This window comes from Vicia villosa, linkage group LG3 (assembly GCF_029867415.1).
Source record: "Vicia villosa cultivar HV-30 ecotype Madison, WI linkage group LG3, Vvil1.0, whole genome shotgun sequence".
Classification (NCBI taxonomy): domain Eukaryota; kingdom Viridiplantae; phylum Streptophyta; class Magnoliopsida; order Fabales; family Fabaceae; genus Vicia; species Vicia villosa.
The window spans coordinates 17178465-17200920 of NC_081182.1; the positions used below are offsets into that span (position 1 = coordinate 17178465).

The following is a 22456-nucleotide window of genomic DNA, read 5'->3' on the forward strand; positions in this document are numbered from 1 at the left end:
AACTTAATTTTAAATTTTAATATATATCTAAATACAATTTATATGATATCAAAATAAATGTACCCGCCGCACAAACAGTATTTCACTGGTTAAATAAAATAAAACAAAATGAAATGGTGTCACGTTGCAGTAATAGTAACAGTACGCTTATCATTTCTGTGACGTGCATTTGATTCTCAAACATTAGGGTTCATCCAATTCTTTCTCATCGAGATTCCAATTCACGAAGGAATAATATACTTTATCTAAGTTAATAAAAATAAAAAATAAAACTGAATGAAAGAACAGAAAATGAAAAAGCTAGAGAGCGGTGATAGAAATTGAGGCGGTGTTGGGTTTTTGTATGGAAACTCGTAGCCGGAAGAGGGCGGAGGGTTCCTCAACTGCCCCTTCATCATCATCCACAACGACTGCTCGCACCACTCGCTCCGCTTCCACCAAACGCACTCGTCTCTCTTCGATCTCTCACGCCGCTACTTCTGTTTCCGTTAACACTCGCTGTCGCTCTCGTTCATCCATCAATAATTCTGATTCTTCCATGGAGCCTCATCCTGTTAACGAATCCTCCTCCGGTTCGCGCCGTGATCGCCGCGGTAGGAATAATTCCGATAGGGATAGGGATAGTTCTGATAAAGGTAAAGAGAAAGAACATGATGTTAGGGTTAGGGATCGGGACCGGAGATTGGTAGGTTTAAATATTGTTAACGGAGGTGGAGGTGGCGGTGACGATGATGATGTTGAGAGTGATGGTGAGGATGGAATCATGCATGAGAATTTGAACTCTGCTAGTAGTGCTCTTCAGGGACTTCTTAGGAAACTCGGTATTGGATTTGATGATCTGATTCCGATGAGTGGTTCTGGATCTTCGGCGTATCAGGATGGAAGGTTTAAGAAGATTTTGACTAGTTTGCGTGCTGATGGGGAAGAAGGACCTCAGGTTGAGGCATTGACGCAGCTATGTGAAATGCTTTCTATTGCTTCTGAAGATTCCCTCAGTTCATTCTCTGTTGATTCCTTTGTTCCTGTGCTCGTTGGGTTGCTTAACCACGAGAGCAATCCTGATGTCATGCTTCTTGCTGCCAGGGCATTAACTCATCTCTGCGACGTGCTTCCCTCGTCTTGTACTGCTGTTCTCCATTATGGTGCGGTGCCAATCTTCTGTGCCAGATTGCTTACTATAGAGTATATGGACTTGGCCGAGCAGGTTGTTTGTTTCCCCGATCAATCAACTTTTGTTCTTAAATTGTTTTTTATTTTATTGTGTTGGTTTATGTTGTCAACGAGTGAGCATTTGTTTTGCTAGTAAATAAGTTTGATAATGATTAGTCTTCCTTGAAAGTTAATTACTTGGCAGACCTTATGGTTTCTCTACTTGCTTGGTCTTGTACTCTAATCAATGTGATTATTGATATTTACAGTCTCTTCAAGCATTAAAGAAGATTTCTCAGGAGCACCCAACTGCTTGTCTTCGAGCTGGTGCTCTGATGGCTGTACTTTCTTACTTGGACTTCTTCTCTACGGGAGTTCAGGTAGCTCATCAATGAAATCCCTATATCTAGAGGATGGTTATTATTTTCAGCTGCAACAATCCATTTTGCACTTACTAACCTTATTCATTAAATCTACACTGACATAATTATATGCTTCAGAGGGTGGCATTGTCGACTGCTGCTAATATGTGCAAGAAGCTTCCTTCTGATGCGGCTGATTTTGTGATGGAAGCTGTTCCTCTTTTGACAAACCTCCTTCAGTATCATGATGCCAAGGTAAGGTCAATTTTGTTATCATACTTGTCATAAATGGACACTAAATATCCTTGATACTTCTTCGTTTCTAAGGAAATTTAGTTTGTGAAACGTGATTGATTTAAATGATGTTGTCAATCATCTAATCCTGTGTTCATGTTAAGATGACATGGTAGAGGAAAAATCTATAACAGAAAGGGGGATAGTGATATGGACTTCTAATTTTGCTAGATAGGATTAATTATGATGATTAGGATTTATTATTTAATTTACTTTTAATAAGTTAGCATAACAAAATTTTTAACTTTGAATTTCAATACTTTTAGCATAAGATTTAGGAGTTAGAACAGAGTTTTCCTATTAAAAAGGATTATTATCATTTAAATTTAAATGATAGTAAATTTAGGGAAAAGTAGTTACTAACCTAATTTAATTAGGACTTTTCTTCTATTGTATGCCTATTTAAAGGCATTAAGATTATCAATAATTATTATTGTGGAATAATCAATATATTTGATTCTGTTTGTACAGCTCATTAAGGATTAGGATTAATGTAATTAATTAGTTATTATTTCCTGTTCTTTTCTGTAATTAGAATTAGCATTCATGAGAAATTAATTCCCTTGATTCTAAGGTTAGATTTCTCTTTCAAATTCTGCCTTATGCAGTCTATAAATACAGCATATGTAATTCTCATCAAATAGAAGAAAATATAAAATATATTTCTTTATCAGAGTTATTAATCCCGGATAGCGGAGCGGAGCGGCCGACCTCCGGGAATGGGAATAACGAGAATAGCGGGATAGAGGATAGCGGGCTAATTATATAAAAAATTATATATATAAAAATATATATATGAATAAGTAATACTAGTATTTATATATAAAAATATTAGAAATTATACATATAAAAAATTATTATTTATATTATTTTATTATTTATTTTTTTAGAAAAAATCATATTATATGATATACAGCTGTTATTATACATTGGGTTTTGAAAAGTCTTTTGACTTGATCAGCTATTATACAGCTGTGTTACAGCTAGCCTATTGATTAAATATAATATGATATATATAATATATCTCTCTTTCTCCACCGTTTCATCTTCTCTCTCTGTTCTTCTTTCTTCTTTTCTATCTCTCTATTCTTCTTCTTTCTTCTTTTGTATCTCTATTCTTCATCTCTTCTCTTTCTATTCTCCATCTTTTCTCTCCACAGCTCAGTTTAACACTTAAAATGCACCAAAAAAAACTCGAAAACAAAAAAATGAGTCAAATTAAAAAACAAGGAGCCGGAGCCGCTCCGCCCGGGAACGACCCGCGATCCGCGACCCGGGATCTCGGCTGTAGCGGCCGCTACACCATCTCCGCCACCGCACCCTGTGTCTCGCGCGGGTGGGGGCCGCACCGCTCCGGGGCGCCGCTATAGCGGCCATAGCGGTCGGGAATGACAACTCTGTTCTTTATGGTATCAGAGCATGATCTGAACCATCCCTAACCTAGTGCCTCCAAACGATGGAGGATCCCAAATCTGATGAATCACTCAAAGTGGAGACTGGATCATTTCCGACCAGTTCACACGAAGGACTCACTCACCTCATCACAGGCCATAAATTAAATGGTCAAAACTATACCCAATGGGTAAGGTCAGCCAAGATCTTCCTCGAAAGAAAAGGAAGGGAAGGCTACACTACAGGAGATTCTAAATGTCCCGAAAAAGGAGACAAAAACTTTCAGAAATGGAAACTTGAGAACAGCCAAGTAATGTCATGGCTGCTCAATACCATGACAAATGAAATTGGTGAAAATTTCATGTTCTATGACACTGCAAAAGAGATATGGAATGCAGTGAAAGAAACATACTCAAATGTTGACAATACATCTGTCATATTTGAGATTAAAAGCATTCTTCATGACCTTCGACAGGGAGAATCTTCTGTTACTGAGTATTTTAATATACTTAACAAACACTGGCAGCAACTCGACGTATATGAATGGTGTTGTACAGAAGATCAAAAGAAGTATAAGGAGCTGGTGGAAAAAGATAGGATTTACAAATTCCTATTAAGGCTTAACAAGGACCTAGATGAAGTTCGTGGAAGGATCCTTGGAACCAAACCACTTCTCAAAATTCGAGAAGCCTTTTCTGAAGTGAGAAGGGAAGAAAGCAGGAAGAAAATCATGTTGGGAACACCCACTCAGTTTCGTACAGCGAGAGATCTGCAATGGCAGCAAGAGGGAATCAACCTCGGCCACCACAAAAGAAAACCCGCTCCTGGTGTGATCACTGCAAGAGACCAGGCCACACAAAGGAAACATGTTGGATCATACTTGGAAAGCCTTCGGAGACCAAATTGTTCAAAGGCAAGGAGGGCAGAGGTAACACAACATTTAACAATCAAGAAGCTGAGGTATACTCTAACTCATCTCCTTTTAGCAAAGAACAAATGCAGGCTCTTCAAAAACTCCTTCAGCAAACCATGTTAACTGCAGAAAAAGGTGGTACTGCTGTAGTGGCTCAAAGAGGTAATTACTTACATGCTCTAAGCACTAGTAAGGAAAAAACAAAATCATGGATTGTTGACTCAGGGGCTTCAGATCACATGACTGGTGATTTTAATTTGTTTAGTAGTTATTCTCCATGTCCCTATAACTATAATGTTCGAATAACTGATGGTACACATTCTAAGGTCATGGGTAAAGGGTCAATTGTCATTTCACCAAATATTACACTTGACTCTGTTTTGTATGTGCCTAACCTAGATTGTAACTTGCTGTCTATTTGCAAGATTACAAGAGATTTGAAATGTGTTATTAAATTCGTCCCTAACTTGTGTGAATTTCAGAATTTGGAGTCGGGGAAGACGATTGGCAATGCTGAAGAGTGTGCTGGACTCTACCTCCTTCAAGTGGAAACATCAGAAGCAAAACTCAAGAATAATTATCATGTTGCAGCTGTAGTTTCAAGTGATGATAATCTTGTAATGATGTGGCACTATAGATTAGGCCACCCAAATTTCATATACTTGGAAAAAATGTTTCCCTCTTTATTCAATAAAAACAAGGAATATTTTTAGTGTGAAGTTTGCCAATTGTCTAAACATACCCGAAACCATTACCCACCCCAATCCTATAAACCCTCCAAACCTTTTTCATTAATTCATAGTGATGTATGGGGACCATCACGAGTCCGCAACATTACAGGCTCGAGATGGTTTGTCACCTTTATTGATTATCACACACGTGTTACCTGGGTGTTTCTAATGAAGGAAAAATCTGAAGTAGGGAGAATATTTGAAATTTATCATAAGATGGTACAAACACAATTCCAAAGCAATATTCAGATACTTAGAACTGACAATGGTCGTGAGTATTGCAACCTTGCTCTAAATTTCTATCTTCAAAAGGTTGGAATTGTTCACCAAAGCTCGTGTGTGGACACTCCCCAACAAAATGGATTAGCGGAAAGGAAGAATAGACACCTTTTGGAAGTGACTGGATCAATCATGTTAGCCACAAATGTCCCACAACACTTTTGGGGAGAAGCTGTCCTTTCCGCAACTCACCTTATAAATCGAACGCCCTCCCGTATCCTTAACTTTAAGACCTCACTCTCCACACTTCAAAACCTATTTCCAACCAGCAAAATATTTTCCTCTATTCCATTAAAAATATTTGGATGCTCAACTTTTGTCCATAACCTCAACCCTCACCGAAGCAAATTAGACCCAAAATCCATCAAATGCATTTTTCTTAGTTACTCCCCTCACTAAAAGGGATATAGGTGTTACTCTCCCCATACCAATTTTTTTTACCATACTATGGATGTAACCTTCTTTGAAAATCAACCCTATTACACCAAAAATGGTATTCAGGGGGAGCATATCGTAAATTCAGAATACCAACTTTTGCCTCTTGAACTAACCGAACATGACAAAATCTTACCAGACCAAACCGACAACACTCAATCAGCCGAACCTATGCCTAAACCAGCTGGAAAATTACCAGAACAAACCTCTAACATTCAGCCGAGTGAAAGGACAAATGAAGCTATGACGGAAACAGGACCAATTATAATCTCAACCACATCTCAACAGGATTGTGATCCAAAAACAGGTAATTGGAAGGGTTTTTGTTATAAAAGAAGGAGCAAGGAGGTAGAGTCAAGCATATCTTCAATGCAAGGCCATGAGTCAAACCAGACTCTAGAAAATGAATTTCCCACAGGTAATATTCTTCCTAACTCTGAACATGTTGATACAACAGATATTGATATTCCTATTGCTATGAGAAAAGGGGTTAGAACTTGCACTAAACACCCTATTGAAAAATATCTCCTATGGAAAACTATCACAAAGTTACAGGTCCTTTGTAGCAGCTGTTGACAACATAGAAATTCCAAATAATATTCAAGAAGCATTGCAGACTCCTGAATGGGCAGCAGCTGTAACTGAAGAAGTTCAAGCACTTGTAAGAAATGGCACATGGTGGGAGATCACTGCTATACCAGAAGGGAAGAAAGCAGTAGGATGCAAGTGGATATTTTCAATTAAACACAATGTTGATGGGAGTATAAACAGGTACAAAGCTCGGTTGGTTGCTAAGGGATTCACACAATCATATGGGGTGGATTATGAGGAGACTTTTGCACCTGTTGCGAAGCTCAATTTTGTTCGGGTTCTACTATCTCTGGCAGCAAATCTAGATTGGCCCCTACACCAACTAGACATAAAGAATGCATTTCTAAATGGAGAGTTAGAAGAAGAGGTATTTATGCAAATTCCTCCGGGACTTGAATCACCTGGAACCTCAAACATGGTGTGTCGACTTCGCAAATCTCTATATGGCCTCAAACAATCACCAAGGACATGGTTTGATAGGCTAACAAAAGTTGTCAAGCAAGATGGTTTTGTTCAATGTCAAACAGACCATACTATGTTTGTCAAGCACTCTTTGGATGCGAAGATAGCTTTGTTTATTGTCTATGTTGATGATATCGTAATTACTGGAGATGATGATGCACAAGTCAACTAGTTAAAGAAAATTCTAGCAAAAGAATTTAAAGTCAAAGACTTGGGACAACTCAAGTATTTTTTAGGGATGGAAATTGCACGAACGAAGAATGGTATTTCAGTTTCTCAAAGGAAGTACACTTTGGATTTACTTCAAGAAACATGTATGCTTCGATGCAAAGCTGCCAATACTCCCATAGAACAAGTAAAAAGGAGTGAAGACGAGGATGTACTAGCTAATAAAGATAGATATCAAAGTCTAGTCGAAAAACTAATCTGTAGATGTTGTTGATTGGCTGTAATTTTTGGTAAAACTGATTGTGGCTCTATCTTGTCAAAAACAGTGTCATGACATACTTTCTGTTGTTGTGATGTGCTTCCTAATGCAGGCCTTTACCTGATGTCAAGGCCGATGTCATGACATTCGCAGCTGTTTGCTATTTTATATTACTACTTATGATTGTATGATCTGTTAAGACCTTATGCGCTATATTTGGTAATAATGGATTCTGATCTGGTTCAAGGACGTCTTGGATGATTACTATTATCAGTTCCTTGTATAATGGAGATTTGTTTTAATTAGGGCAAAAACTATTTTGTGGATCCAAAGGCCCATTTGCTGTATTGTCTGAAGGGTATTTAATCCGTGTAGGAGCTGCTGTTGCCGTCAGGTTTTTTTTGGTTGAAAAACTGTTAGAGTTCCTTTTGTTTTAGTTTTCTCGTTGTGTTTTCTTGTAAGCCAAACAATCATCATGATGATTGTCTTGGTCTAGGCGTTTTTGTTTTGAGTTGTAAAAAGTACTCAAAGCTTTTAAGCAAGAGTACTATTGTTCTTGATCAAAGCTTTTAAGCAAGATCAAGGTGTGTTTTGAAGAGTGTCTTCTTTTGCTTTTTGTCTGTTAGTTTTTCATCACTGCTGTGATTGAGGGGGAGTGAGTAGGAGCTCTGGTCTAGCTGTTTAGATTGAAGTTGCATTGGGTAGATATTAAGTGAAAGGCGTAATATTGAGTTGTATTACCTTGAATTAATATTACTTATAGTGGACTTCCTCCCTGGCTTGGTAGCCCCCAGATGTAGATGTGTTTGCACCGAACTGGGTTAACAATTTTCCTGTGTTGTTTACTGTTTACTCTTTGTTCATTTGTTTGAAAACATTCAGATAATGATGTCGTGACATCCTGTAAGACATCGCGTGTCTGAGTCCAGAATTTCATAATCTATCTAACTCACACCAGACCAGACATTGGTTTTGCTGTAAGCATGGCTAGTCGTTATATGTCAAATCCAACTGAAAATGACATGAGAAATGTGAACAAAATTCTCCAATACCTGAAAGGTACGCCAGGCCGAGGACTTTATTTTCAAAAGAACTCAAACAGAGGTATTGAAGTCTACACCGATTCTAATTGGGCGGGATGTTTATTTGACAGGAAATCGACTACAGCCTACTACACATTTGTATGGGGTAATATGGTAACTTGGAGAAGCAAGAAACAATCTGTTGTGGCTAGGAGTAGTGCAGAAGCAGAATTCAGAGCTATGTCACAAGGTATTTGTGAAGGAATTTGGCTTAAGCGAATGCTAGATGAGATCAAAATTCCTACCAATCACCCCATGAAAATATTATGTGATAACAAGGCTGCTATTAGCATTGCTAAGAACCCGGTACAGCATGATAGAACAAAGCATGTGGAGATAGACCGACACTTCATCAAGGAGAAAGTTGATCATGAAATTATAAGTGTTAACCATATTCCACCATGCCATCAAACTGCAGACATTCTAACAAAAGCCCTTCCAAGGAACATATACGAGAATATCAGATCCAATCTGGGTATGATAGACATCTACCACTCAGATTGAGGGGGAGTGTGGAATAATCAATACAAAATCAAATGATTCTGTTTGTACAACTCATTAAGGATTAGGATTAATGTAATTAATTAGTTATTATTTCCTGATCTTTTCTGTAATTAGAATTAACATTCATGGGAAATTAATTCCCTTGATTCTTAGGTCAGATTTCTCTTTCAAATTCTGCCTTATGCAGTCTATAAATACAACATATGTAATTCTCATCAAATAGAAGAAAATATAAAATATATTTCTTAAATTATTAAAAGAACTTGTGAATTCAAGAGGATCCATTGAGGTGGCTGAGGCGCAGTGATTGGTTTTTTTCTAAATCAAAGAATTTCTGAAGGAGACATGGTGGGATTTGCAGGGTTTCATTTAATAGGAGAAGTACATCTATGATTCGATCAAATGAAAGAAGAACCCAAAATGGTGTGGGAACGCTTCAAGGAATGTTGCCATATACAATTCGGACCTCCTTTGAGCAATAATCCATTGGGAGAACTCGCCATCCTCAAGCAAACTAGATCTGTGGAAGATTATCAATGTAAACTCAATCCTTGCTTGCCAGAACCCATGATCTTAAGCCTAGACAACAAGTGGACTTATTTATTGCTGGATTGACCGATAAATTAAGAATAGACATTGAACTTCAACAACCAGAAAATCTCGGAGTTGCTATGCATATGGCTCGAGCATTCAAACGCAAAGTGAAGTGCTCACAAGGAATGCTTATGGCAAGGGGATATAATATTAATAGAAACTTCAGCAATGGTTCTGCTATTTTCAACTAGAAATCCAATTTACCCCAAGTGTTCTGTTCGATGCTAAGGCCTTACCTATCCCCAAAGCAGCTCTTTGCAGTAGAATAAATAGAGGAATTAGAGAATTGTTTCCGGTTGGAAGGATATACTCCAGAAAATGAAACATGGGAGCCTTGGGATCAGTTTCGCGAGACATATCCTGAATTTGAGCTTGAGGAGAAGCTCAATGCCGAGAGGGAAAGTGATGATTTGGACCTCTAATTCTGCTGATTAGGATTAATTATGATGATTAGGGTTTATTTTTTAATTTACTTTAAATAAGTTAGTAGTATAACATAATTTTTAACTTTGAATTTCAGTACTTTTAGGATAAGAGTTAGGGGTTAGAACAGAATTTTCCTATTAAAAAGAATTATTATCGTTTAAGTTTAAATGATAGTAAATTTAGGGAAAAGTAGTTACTAACCTAATTTGATTAGGATTTTTCTTGTTGGCAATAAAAATCATAAATACTTGTGAATTCAAGAAGAGACTCTGTAATAGGACGAGTCCGCTTTTGCCTTAACCATAGGTCGAAGGAAAGATTCTACCGCGTCTAGGACTGTGTCAGCACGTTCCCAGACCAGGGGCCGTAACAGATAGCTGAGCTGAATATGAATAATGGAATTTTATTATGACTGATTCAATTTAATCAATACAGGGAACCACAACTTCTATATAGGCTATAGAGAGGCGAGTTAAGGGATACCAGAATCAATAAACTAATCTGTTATGTTAGTTAGAACAGTCTAACTCACAGTTAAACATAGTAGAGTCTAGATGAGTCTGGATAGTGTAATTCTAATTCTAATTCACTGTACTTGGTTTTTGTGAAACTAAGGGGGTTTAGATAAAAAGATGGAATGAAAGGATTTAAGACTTCAAAAATATAATTATGATTGGCGATTTTATGATAGCCACTGGAATCATGATTCATTTGAAAGCTGTCTAATCTGACTCGAGTTTCTACATAAACTAGCACACTTTGTTTACCAAGTAGTTGATTTCAGGTCCAGTTTGATGGCATTTTGTAGTAGTCAAACCCCAACAGACACCTAAACATCTATGAAGCACAGAGACCTCTGAGATTTGACGTGTCGCCCTGTCCGACACCCATACGACAAACATTCGACTTGCCCGATAACTCAGACAAGTGTCCAATTTCCCCCCTTTGCTTCGACGCAACTTAGATTCTTGTTGGACAAGAGTCCGAAGCAATGATGATCAATAAGGGGGTTGAAAATATTAAATTTGATTACATCATTGTTAGCTTTTTGTTAGTAGATGGATGAAGGAGAAAGACTATCATATCTTGTTTTAGACTCTGTTTGAAATCAAACAAATTGCTCTATTTAGATGCACATATATATTTTGATTCTCAATTTAGATATTAAATAATAAATACTGTTCGTATTTTATTGAATCATAAGAAATAAATAAATGTATATGAATTGGTGTCGGTGTCAATCAATATCACTACTACACAAGTATCTTCCAGGGAGAAGGATGGTGATTCCATACCTGGAGCATCATTTCACCGTAAGCGCTATCACCTACGCAGTGGTAACTTAAATCCCGATGAAAATCTCCTGGACGATTTGAAGAGTCCAGTTCCAGTAAAAGTGAGTGTGCCACCATGTTCTGTGGAACCTCCAACAGTTAACTCCAGCATTCGCTCATCTGTTAGCTCAGCTGCTAAAAATTTTAAAGACAGGTACTTTCCTTCTGTTCCGGGGACTGTTGAAGTGGGTGTTAGTGACGATCTTTTGCACCTGAAAAATCTTTGCATCAAGTTGAATACTGGTGTTGATGACCAAAGAACTAAGGTAAAGGGAAAAGCTAAAGCTTCTGGATTTGGTCAGGACAAAAAGTCTGCTAATTTGGAAGATTATTTGATTGGGGTGATTTCTGACATGCTAAAAGAGCTTGGCAAAGGAGATGGTGTGTCTACTTTTGAATTTATTGGAAGTGGTGTTGTTGAAGCTTTGCTTAATTACTTTTCTTGTGGGTATTCTTCTAAACATCGAATCTCAGAAACCAATATGCTCAAGCTTCGGCAACTAGCACTTATGAGGTTTAAGTCATTTGTTGCTGTTGCACTACCTACTAACACTGACAATAGGGTTGCTGCTCCTATGACTATCTTGGTTCAGAAGCTTCAAAATGCTTTGTCTTCCTTGGAGCATTTTTCTGTTCTTCTGAGTCCCATATCTCTGTCGTCTCAGCCTTACAAGTTGCGTCTCTGTCGAGCCCAGGGTGAAAAGTCACTTAAGGATTATTCATCAAGCATTGTATTGATTGATCCCTTAGCAAGTTTAGCAGCCATCGAGGAGTTTCTGTGGCCCCGTGTCCAGCGTGGTGAACCTGCTCAAAAGTCTACCGCACCTGCTGGGAATTTGGCATCTAGAACGACTCCTACAAGAGCAGGTGCTTCATCTCCTTCCACTCGAAGTCCCTCCATTGTCCATCGTCATTCTACTAGATCTAGAACTTCTGTTAGTATAGGAGATACTCCTAGAAAGGAACTATCTCAAAATAAAAGCACAAACTCATCTAAGGTCAAGGGCAAAGCTGTATTAAAGCCTGCACAGGAAGAAGCAAGAGGACCCCAAACAAGGAATGCTGCATGGAGAAGAGCAGATCTCAGCAAAGATGCTTTCATGAAACCAACAAATGCTGACTCAACATCTGAGGTGTGCTGCTAATATTTGAAATGATTCATGATAATTAAATTGTTCTAGTCTGCATTGGTTTGTGGCAGTAAGTTTATTTAATTCTTGTTGAATTATGTTATGCTTATGCTCAGCTCATGCTCCTTTTCTCCTCTTGTTCTATGTAAAAAGCATTCACGAGTCTTCTTCACCTATTATTTTAAGCTTTTCTGGGATTTGTTCTTGATATGGATTTAGAGCTTCTATAGCCTACTGGCCATCTGTTTGATCCTTGTTTCCCCCTTTTTTGTTATGAAAGTGAATTTCAATACATGTTTGAGTAGACCTGTTCAAAACCTATGTTTTAAACCCAAAGTGTTCTTGGGTCAGATGGCACATTATATTTAAAAAACATTTCCCAGCTTTTCAGAGAGCTGGTTTTTGTTTATGTTGAATGGAATATCTTGGAGCTATTAACAAGTTGGTTTTTGTTTATATTGAATGGAATATCTTGGAGCTATTAACAAGTTGTTTTTTTGAATATTTACTATGCATCGACGTAAATAAATTTTGCACATCTGTTTGCTTGTATTTCATTATGTTTATATATCTGTGCATATATTTTAGGAAGTAATATTTTGACCTGGCACCATGCTGAAATAAAATTGGATTTATAGTGAAAATTTTGCACCCTCAATGAACAGTTACTAAACTATTTGTTTTAACTTTCAAAATAAAAGATGCTATATTTCATCTTGCATGCCCACATTAAGTAGGATTTCTGCAGTAGAGTTTCCATAAATATTATGTTCTTTCCTGAAATTGTTGTTTGATCATGCAATATGACTTATAATTACCTAACTTATGCATCCCTTAGCTGATAATTTACTTATAAATTATATAATCACTACATTTTGAGAATTTTTGTTAAGTTGCATTTTGATAATTTACTTTATTCTATTTATGTTGAAAAATTTGTGCTCAAGTTTAGTAGATGTGTTTAATTGTTGATAGCTTTTACATGCATGTATTAAAGTGATGCTTTGAATTGATGAGGTACCTGTTATATCTCATTATTAGTAGTGGCTTGGACTGTTTGAGTCCTTTCTATCCTTGACATTATTTTTGGATGCTTTTGTGGATCCTTGACATTATTTTTGGATGCTTTTGTGAGCTAGGATGAAGAATTGAATATATCTCCCGTTGAGATTGAAGATGATGATATTTCAGAAGATGATATTTCAGATGATGATGAGGATGACCATGAAGAGGTAAGTTTCTTCTTCTTCATCTGCTAAGATCTTAGCCTACTATCAATATTTTTATTATATTAGTATCTGATACAATCTCAGAATTTGGGTTGGGCCTAACTCATCCCTACAAGCCGGTTTTGTAGGGATGAGTTAGGCGTAACCTCATTTCTTGAGATGGTATCGGAGCCTATCCTAGATCCATTGTTGGGCTTCCCGTATCGTCCACGCTTCGGGCTCAATGAGGCCCAAACGCGAGGGGGTGTGTTGGACTTTCCGCCTTAATTGCGGTACGCCCCTAGTCGGCTTAATTGCGGCACTTTGGCTTGCCTTCATTGCAGCCCCTAACACCTTCATTGTGTTGGCTTTGAAGGGGTAGATTTAGTCCCACATTGCTTAGAGATATGGCGTGTGTTGTGTTTATAAGTGGAGGCAATCCTCCATCCTACAAGGCGGTTTTGTAGGGATGAGTTAGGCCCAACCCAAATTCTTTCTGAGAGTATCTCACTTAAACTATTAGATTTATGTAAATATCATCTATGCTTTTCCGACTTGTTTATTTCTTTTGTCGGATTTACTGTGGCTTTTGATACACCAAATCTGTTTACATTCATAGTTTGCCATATTAAAAAGGGTTTTAACATATCAAAAGCCACTTTAAATCCGATGGAGCCTATCTTAGGTTTATTATTGGGCTACCCATATTATTAATGCACTAAACCAATAGCCTTAGGCATGAAGACCTTAGTCCTCTTGGTTAAATATTTGTGGCTTAAATACTGCATACACAGTTCATTCAATTGTTAGACCAGAAGACTTTAGAATATGTAAATCTAATATTTGAAGGAACTCTAATGTAGAAAACTACTTATATGAGAGAATCTAAGACATTCTAAGATACTGACATATCTTCTTACACTCCCCTCAAAACTAAAGGTTACTAGGCCTTAAGTTTGCCATAAATATATTTTTCAATATGAATGGTGTGTGCGTACACACACACATGTATATGTACATATGTATATGTATATATCATACTTCAAATACTTATAAATTAAATCCATTCATAAGTATAATCACATAACATTTCAAAGATAGTAGATTTATGATTCAACGATTAATTGGGTGAGATTCCACCTGATTACATCAAAATAGAATTATGTGTATACAGATAGAATTGCCGAGGGCAAGCATAATCGTTAAATCGCGGGATTTTATGATTCAAATCAGTATTTTAATTACCGTGGTTGAGTGGTGAAAACAGAGATAAACGAGCACCAAACAGCGCCTGTAACAAGAGGAAGACGTATCTCGGGTCACAATGGAGTCAAATGAGAGCATGTTCAAGTATAGGAGAAAGAGGTGACACTTGAGGAAGGAGCCAGGAAATTGGTACTCCGACCCACATGTGAGCGTGTTTGGTATTGGCTTGTCCGAAATTTTCAATAAGTAGTAGATTGGGGTTAGGAATTTTAAATGACGGGTTATTGCAGAAAACTTGTTTGAAACTTTTTCCGTCTGCAGCCGGAACCAGAAAATGCAGGACACTCTGCAGAAGTATACAGTAGCTAAATAGGAAAATGTAAGATATGACATGTGGAAGGAAAGAATTTGAACATGACAGAGGAGGGAGGCTGACGCACCGATAAGATGACAACCGGACTTCAAAATATGATTATCGTTGATGATTATGATACAGAAAGACCTATTGCATACTAATTCAAAACTCCAATTACTAATGAAACGGGGGATAAAATCTCGATAGTAATAGTTAGTGTTGGACTTTCCGCCTTAATTGCAGTCCGCCCCTAGTCGCCTTAATTGCGGCTCTTTGGCTTGCCTTCATTGTAGCCCCTAACACCTTCGTTGTGTTAGCTTTGAAGGGGTGGATTTAGTCCCACATTGTTTAGAGATATGGCCTGTGTTGTGTTCATAATTGGGGGCAATCCTCACCCTACAAGTCGATTTTGTACGGATGAGTTAGGCCTAACCCACACATTCTGAGAGTTAGTAACCGGCATAATATGGAAATTAATTTTCTCTGATTTTAAGATTGTAAACTAATCATGTGGATTATCTCAGATATTCTAAGATAATATCCAGGAATATGCAGAACTTCCAGCTGCTGAGAGGACTTTCTCACTGACAAAGAACAGATCAATCTCCATGTGCTTGGTTTTAGAGTGCATAATAGGATTATGAGTAAGGATAGCTGATTGATTGTCACAAAGAGTGACAGGAGGTTTGGTGGAGACAAAAAGTTCCCTGAGAATAGTCTGAACCCACAATAGGTCTGCAGTAGCCTGAGCCAAGCTTCTGTATTTAGTTTTAGTGCTGGATCTGGCTACCACAGTCTGCTTCTTAGACCACCAAGAGACGAGGTTTCCTCCAAAAAAGATGGCTGCACATTAGAGGCCCAGTCAGCATCACAATATACCTGCAGAGATCGAGGACTGAGAGAAGATAAGGGAGAGAGATGCAGGCCATGATGAAGAGTTCCTTTTAGGTATCTGAGTATTCTCCTAACTGCTACCCAATGAGCTTCAAGAGACATGGATATGTACTGGCACACCTTGTTAACAGCATAGGCAATGTCAGGCCTAGTGATAGTGGCATACTGCAATGCCCCAACAACAAATCTGTAGAGGAAAGGATCAGGCAGAGGAATGTAGCCAGTTTTTGTGAGCTTGTAAGTGGACTGCATAGGAGTGGCAACAGCTAAACATTCAAGAAAGTAATCTAGATCTCCCAAGTGTTTTAGAGAAAAGGCTTGATCTAGTTTGTGAATGATATCAAGAACCAAGGTCTTGGAGCTCCCAGTGATGATGATATCATCAACATACACTAGGATATCAAGAACCAAGGTCTTGGAGCTCCCAGTTTGCAGCTTCTCAAACCATTTCCTGGGAGCTTGCTTAAGCCCATAAAGAGCTTTGTTCAGTTTACAAACATGAGAGGGGCTGGAAGTAATAAAGCCTTGGGGTTGCTCCATGTACACTTCCTCAGTTAAGGATCCATTGAGGAAGACATTGTTTACATCAACCTGCTGAATAGTCCACTTATGAGTTAGAGCAATAGTGAGGATAAGTCTGATGGTGATAGGCTTCACAACAGGGGAGAAGGTTTCCTGAAAATCAAGACCATGTCTTTGATGGAAACCCTTAGCAACCAACCTAGTCTTAAAACTTGTTAACAGTACCATCATGATTTTCCTTGATGCGAAATACCCACTTGCTGTCAATAGCCTTTCTGTGGGCTGGAAGAGGAACAAGAGTCCAAGTCTGATTCTTCATTAAGGCATCATACTCTGATACCATATTAGAGTTTGACATAACTCATCCTTACAAAACCGGTTGGTAAGGTGAGGAGTGTCTTTCTATATATACTCTTTCAATGCTCTATCTCCAACCAATGTGGGACTTTAGGATCTTCCTAATACACTCCCTCACGCCCATCACTCTTTTGGGCTTGGTGCGTGGATATTAACGGTGGGCGGCCCATGGTCCGATTGATAGGCTCTGATACCATGTTAGAAACTCAGTTAAGCATTGCTCGTGATTCGGTTGTAACTGAATTCAGTTTTCATTAATTGAAAGATAGTTACAAAGAGGATTGCATTTTTAGTAGCAATCCTGTAACCTGCAGTAGCAGGTTACCTAGCCTTAGTGACTTACAATAGCCTGTCATACACTAATAGTTATATTACTCTAATAAGATGATATAAGATACTCTTAATTCTGATGTCTTCTAACAAAGTAACAACAAAAACAAAAATTGAATCATCAATATTTCGGGAACTTAGGGAGTATTTTGTTTTTTATAAACTTTGTCGAAGATAAATGTGGATTTTAATAGTCATACTTGTACCAATATTGAGACATCTCATTAAGGTCAGTGCATTCATCCCCATTTTCTAATTTTATCAAATTCAATTGCTGTTACTATTATTTGGTTATTTTTTTCACATAAAATAATTACCATATAGTTAATAATTGGGTACTATGATTTAGCTAATCTGCATCTTTGTTAGCAATCGGAAATCATCAAACACAAATGCCACTATTGTTCTTATTTTATATTTCAATAACCACCACATAAAGTAACCTTAGCTTTAATATTTTTTTTTACAGGTTCTGAGGGATGATTCTCTTCCTGTTTGCTCTCCTGACAAAGTACATGATGTGAAATTGGGAGACCCAGCGGAGAGTACCCTGGCCGCGGCAACAAATGATAGCTTGACTAATGTAGCTTTAGCTTCTAGCAGCAAAGTTGGTACAGCCAGGGAGTCTGACTCTGCTGATTTTAAGAGTGGCCATTCATCTAGCTCAAGGGGTGCAATGTCGTTTGCCGCTGCCATGGCAGGACTTGGATATGCTAATACAAGAGGTTTCAGGGGTGGCAGAGATAGACATGGACGACTGTTTGGAAGTTCAAATGAGCCTCCGAAATTGATTTTTAGTGCTGGTGGGAAGCAGCTCAATAGAAATCTGACTGTATATCAGGCAGTTCAAAGACAGCTTGTGCTAGATGAAGACGACGATGATAGGTTTGCTAGAAGTGATTTGATATCTAGTGATGGAAGTGGACCGTGGGGTGAAACTTGCACCATCACTTATCAGAGGGCTGAAAACCAGACAAACAGAGATCCTACTGGAGGATCAAGTTCAAATACTTCGAAGGCTGCCAAATCTGGGTCTTCCTCTAATTTCAGTTCAGAAGCTAAGTTGCATCAGACGTCAGTTCTCGACAGTATATTGCAGGGAGAATTGCCCTGTGATCTAGAGAAATCTAATCCTACCTACAACATTCTGGCACTACTGCGTGTGTTGGAAGGTTTGAACCAGCTTGCGCCTCGTTTAAGGGCCCAAATGGTTAATGATCAATTTGCTGAGGGAAAAATCTTTGATTTTGACGAGCTAGGTGTTACCGCCGGTGCTAGGGTGTCCCCAGAGGAATTTGTAAGTAGCAAGATTACTCCAAAATTGGCCAGGCAAATACAGGATGCGCTTGTACTGTGCAGTGGCAGTCTTCCCTCATGGTGTAACCAGTTGACTAAAGCTTGCCCTTTCTTGTTTCCTTTTGAGACTCGACGGCAGTACTTTTATTCAACTGCGTTTGGGTTATCTCGTGCACTCAATCGACTTCAGCAGCAACAAGGTGCTGAGGGTCTAGGATCAACAACTGAAAGAGCGACGAGGGTAGGGAGATTGCAACGCCAAAAGGTCCGTGTATCTCGAAATCGGATTTTGGATTCTGCTGCAAAAGTTATGGAGATGTATTCTAGCCAAAAAGCTGTGCTTGAAGTGGAATATTTTGGTGAAGTCGGCACTGGTCTGGGCCCCACCCTTGAGTTTTATACAATTCTAAGTCACGACTTGCAAAAAGTTAGACTGCAAATGTGGAGGTCTTATTCTTCAGAGAAACATCAAATGGAGGTTGATGGAGATGAAAAGAAAATGAAAAGCTGTGAAGGCTATGGGCCTAATGTCCCTGGAGATGGGGAACTAGTGCAAGCTCCTATGGGGTTGTTTCCTCGGCCATGGCCTACAAATGCTGATGCATCAGTGGATAGCCAGTTTACAAAAGTGGTTGAATATTTTCGGCTGCTAGGCCGTGTGATGGCTAAAGCTCTTCAAGATGGTCGCCTATTGGATCTTCCATTGTCGGTGGCATTTTATAAGCTTATTCTTGGTCAAGTATGTTATTGTTGAATATTTTGTCTTGACCAATTTCATAGGCATTGTAAACTTTAAGGACTTTTATTCTATGTAAATATCTAACCTTCATTCTGTTTTAGGATCTTGATTTGCATGACATTGTTTTCATTGATGCGGAGCTTGGGAAGACTTTACAAGAGTTGAATGCAATTGTTCGACGCAAGCATCATATGAAATCCATTTGTGATAACTCTAATGATGCTAACACTGACTTTGTTTTTCGTGGCACCCAAATTGAAGATCTCTGTTTGGACTTTACGCTTCCTGGTTATCCAGAATACATATTGAAACCAGGAGATGACATAGTATGCAGTTAAATCCTCAGAAAGTCTATAAATTTTGGTTTGTGATATTTTAATCTCTTTTAACTTCTTGTAAAATTCTCAGGTTGATATCAACAATTTGGAGGAGTATGTATCCTTGGTGGTTGACGCAACTGTCAAGAATGGAATCACACGACAAATGGAAGCATTCAGAGCAGGGTTTAACCAGGTTGTATGCTAGTATCAGTTTAGCTTAAACACCGTGCACATGTAGTGTGTTGTTTTTCTTAAATAAGGCTCTCCTTCCCTCCCCTTTTCTAGTGGAAAATATCTCGTATATGCACCGCCATAGTTTATTATGCTACCATTGCCCTTTTGCCTAACAATTTTAATTTGGTAACATGGAGCACACATCCTTCTGCTTAGCTTCTGAGTTTTATTGGATCATGGATTCGTTGATATAATGTCATTATGATTTTTAAGAGGTGTGTTTTTACTAATTTGTATCATTAGAGATCATTTTTGGTGGTATCTTAGAGTGGTGAGTACTTATTTGACCAACATCTCATACTTGAATAGGGAGATTATTAAATATAGATTTGGTGTTTTCTATGTTTGCTCCCTACCACCAAGATACGAACCCTATTTTTCTGCCACAAAATGAATTTGCAGTTTTCAGTTATTGGATATCTAATATTGACATCTTGAAGATATTATTTGTGAAATGAGTTTCCTCAGGATGAGACATTTGGTTTATTACTAAAGGTCTTTCACTTGCACATGTGTGCTGTTCAATGCAGGTTTTTGACATTTCATCCTTGCAAATTTTTAATCCCCAAGAACTGGATAATTTGCTTTGCGGCCGCCGAGAGTTGTGGGAGGTGAGTATTGTCTAAGTTTCATTATGGCTTTTAACAATAATTAGAATCCTAGAACTTCCCATCAAGCTTGTAAGTTTTCTGTGGAAAATTTTCTGCAGGTAGAGACACTTACTGATCATATAAAGTTTGACCATGGATACACTGCTAAAAGCCCTGCCATTATTAATGTATGATTATTTTCCTAATTGTAAGGACTGCTGTATATTAGTGGGAATTTTGGCCAGTTGTATTTGATTTACATATCATATTGGATGCTATTTTCAGTTACTTACAATTATGGGAGAGTTCACTCCAGAACAACAGAGGGCCTTCTGTCAGTTTGTTACTGGTGCGCCCAGGCTGCCACCTGGTGGGCTGGCAGTTCTAAATCCGAAACTAACAATTGTGAGGAAGGTATATAGACATGTTTTTGACAACTCTGATATCTATATTATAGCTTATTCTTGACTTAATTTTATGAAATCTATTTTTTTGATAAATATTTTACTTTTTATACATATTTGAGTCAAGCAATTTCCTAAGAATGAAAATATTTTCATTTTTATTCATTTTTTAATTCTATATAATAGAATGTTATTCTATTTTCATTTTTATAGAATGTTATTCTATTATATTAGTATATAGATGGCATATAATTTGCCATTGTTCCTCTTATACATATTTTTCTTTTTGCATATCATTATCTACGATAATATTTGTTGTCACCTCTATTCATGACATTTTTTTACACTGGGCGCAGCTGTCGTCAACTGCAGTAAATACTACATCTAATGGGAATGTGCATTCAGAATCAGCAGATGATGACTTGCCCAGTGTTATGACATGTGCTAATTACCTGAAGCTTCCTCCTTATTCTACCAAGGTATTGTAATTGTCCTGAAAAGAAATGATTTTTACAAACATATCTTCACACATTTCCTTGTTCTTTATTTGGCATAAATAAAGTTTTGGAAAAGAACGTGTAAAAAGTCTCCAAATATCATAGTTGCAGCTCACCATTGTTGATTGAATTATGATTCATTTGCAAGCATTTTCTCTGCTATTGTGACCTCTAGTACTAATCTTTGATGTCCAATATAAAACAGGAAATTATGTACAAAAAGCTACTCTATGCAATCAGTGAAGGCCAGGGATCCTTTGATTTATCATGAGTTTCTACAACTAACCAACCTAACTGTGGATGTTAATAGAGAAATCACAGTTTGCTCTTGGGGCTCTGTTATCTATGTTTTCCACGTCCTGCCCTCGCTTCTAAAATAATGAAACTCCTTCTCGATAGTTCCGGTGAGTTGATCTCTTATGTCAGTAGGACTACTGGTTGAGTTGATGTCTTATGTTAGTAGGAATGGTTGGGATCTCCATCTGTTCCGATTTATACAAATATGACTAGATACTAAATAAATCATAGTACTCTCTGTTGCAGCTTGTGAAACATTTCATATCTTTTCTTCAAAATAATTTGGAGGCTTTCTTCGATGGAGGCAGTGGAGTCGGTTTGCCATATTTTCAAGGTGCAGGGAATTTAAGATGCTATTTTTTCAATTTTAACCGATAGAACGTGTAAATAAATAGGAATTAGAAATTTTGCTTTTTGTTTTTTTAAATGCTTGATTATTCTGTTTGTAAGTCAAATAATTTGTAATCACTATGTAAGAAATAATGTAAGTAAGGATGACAAAGGGAAGAGAAATAATTTCAAATTTTATTCTTGGTCTCGTTATTATGTTCCTCTTAGTTCTGACATGAGGGACTTTGTTATAAAGTTTATTCACAACTTTTTGACACAAATACAAGATATGTTATAGTTGAATGAGATGGTTCGAGAGAAATCTATAACTAAACTATTTGATTATAGGGATAAAATTAACAAATCTAATAATAAAGATACTGAGTCACATCTTAACATTAGAGGTGACAATTTGCATTTTCTGGACCCAGGCTTAAAGTAATAATTAGATGCCCTTTTCATAAGTGCAATAATGTCAAAACAAGACCAAAGCAGGTGTGTGATACAACATTTACGGCGGGGATTTCAACCAAATTATTGAAAAGGGAGTTTTATGGAAGAAAGTAAGACAGATTTTAAAGAGGAAGGGAACTACTTTCGTCTAATGATGATAGGGATTTTAGAGAGGAAGGGAATGACTTTAATGTCAATCTTGAAACGAGTGATATGCTCAAACATATGCAATGCTTCATGACCTGTATTCAGAGAAATGTGTGATCATCATCATCATATAACAAGTGATTATGAAGAGTATGCTAACATATTTTATGGA

At 37.6% G+C, this 22456-nt stretch overlaps 1 protein-coding gene across 4 annotated transcripts; it reads left to right on the top strand.

The window, feature by feature from the left end:
• The first annotated feature begins 146 nt into the window (after positions 1 to 146).
• Positions 147 to 21882, top strand: LOC131660469 (E3 ubiquitin-protein ligase UPL3-like). 4 transcript variants are annotated; one of them, XM_058929713.1, is made up of 13 exons: positions 147 to 1204; positions 1419 to 1529; positions 1650 to 1766; positions 13245 to 13337; positions 17447 to 19012; positions 19114 to 19338; positions 19421 to 19525; positions 20097 to 20177; positions 20276 to 20344; positions 20442 to 20570; positions 20917 to 21039; positions 21263 to 21461; positions 21601 to 21882. In XM_058929713.1, exons 1-12 carry the CDS (start codon positions 344 to 346, stop codon positions 21326 to 21328), a joined length of 3546 nt encoding a protein of 1181 aa, XP_058785696.1. In that variant the 5' UTR covers positions 147 to 343; the 3' UTR covers positions 21329 to 21461; positions 21601 to 21882. The 4 variants fall into 4 exon arrangements, with proteins under 4 accessions (XP_058785696.1, XP_058785695.1, XP_058785694.1 ...); XM_058929712.1 differs by lacking the exons at positions 147 to 1204; positions 1419 to 1529 and adding an exon at positions 10914 to 12108 and having other exon boundaries at positions 21586 to 21882; XM_058929711.1 differs by lacking the exons at positions 147 to 1204; positions 1419 to 1529 and adding an exon at positions 10914 to 12108.
• The last annotated feature ends 574 nt before the right edge of the window (positions 21883 to 22456 follow it).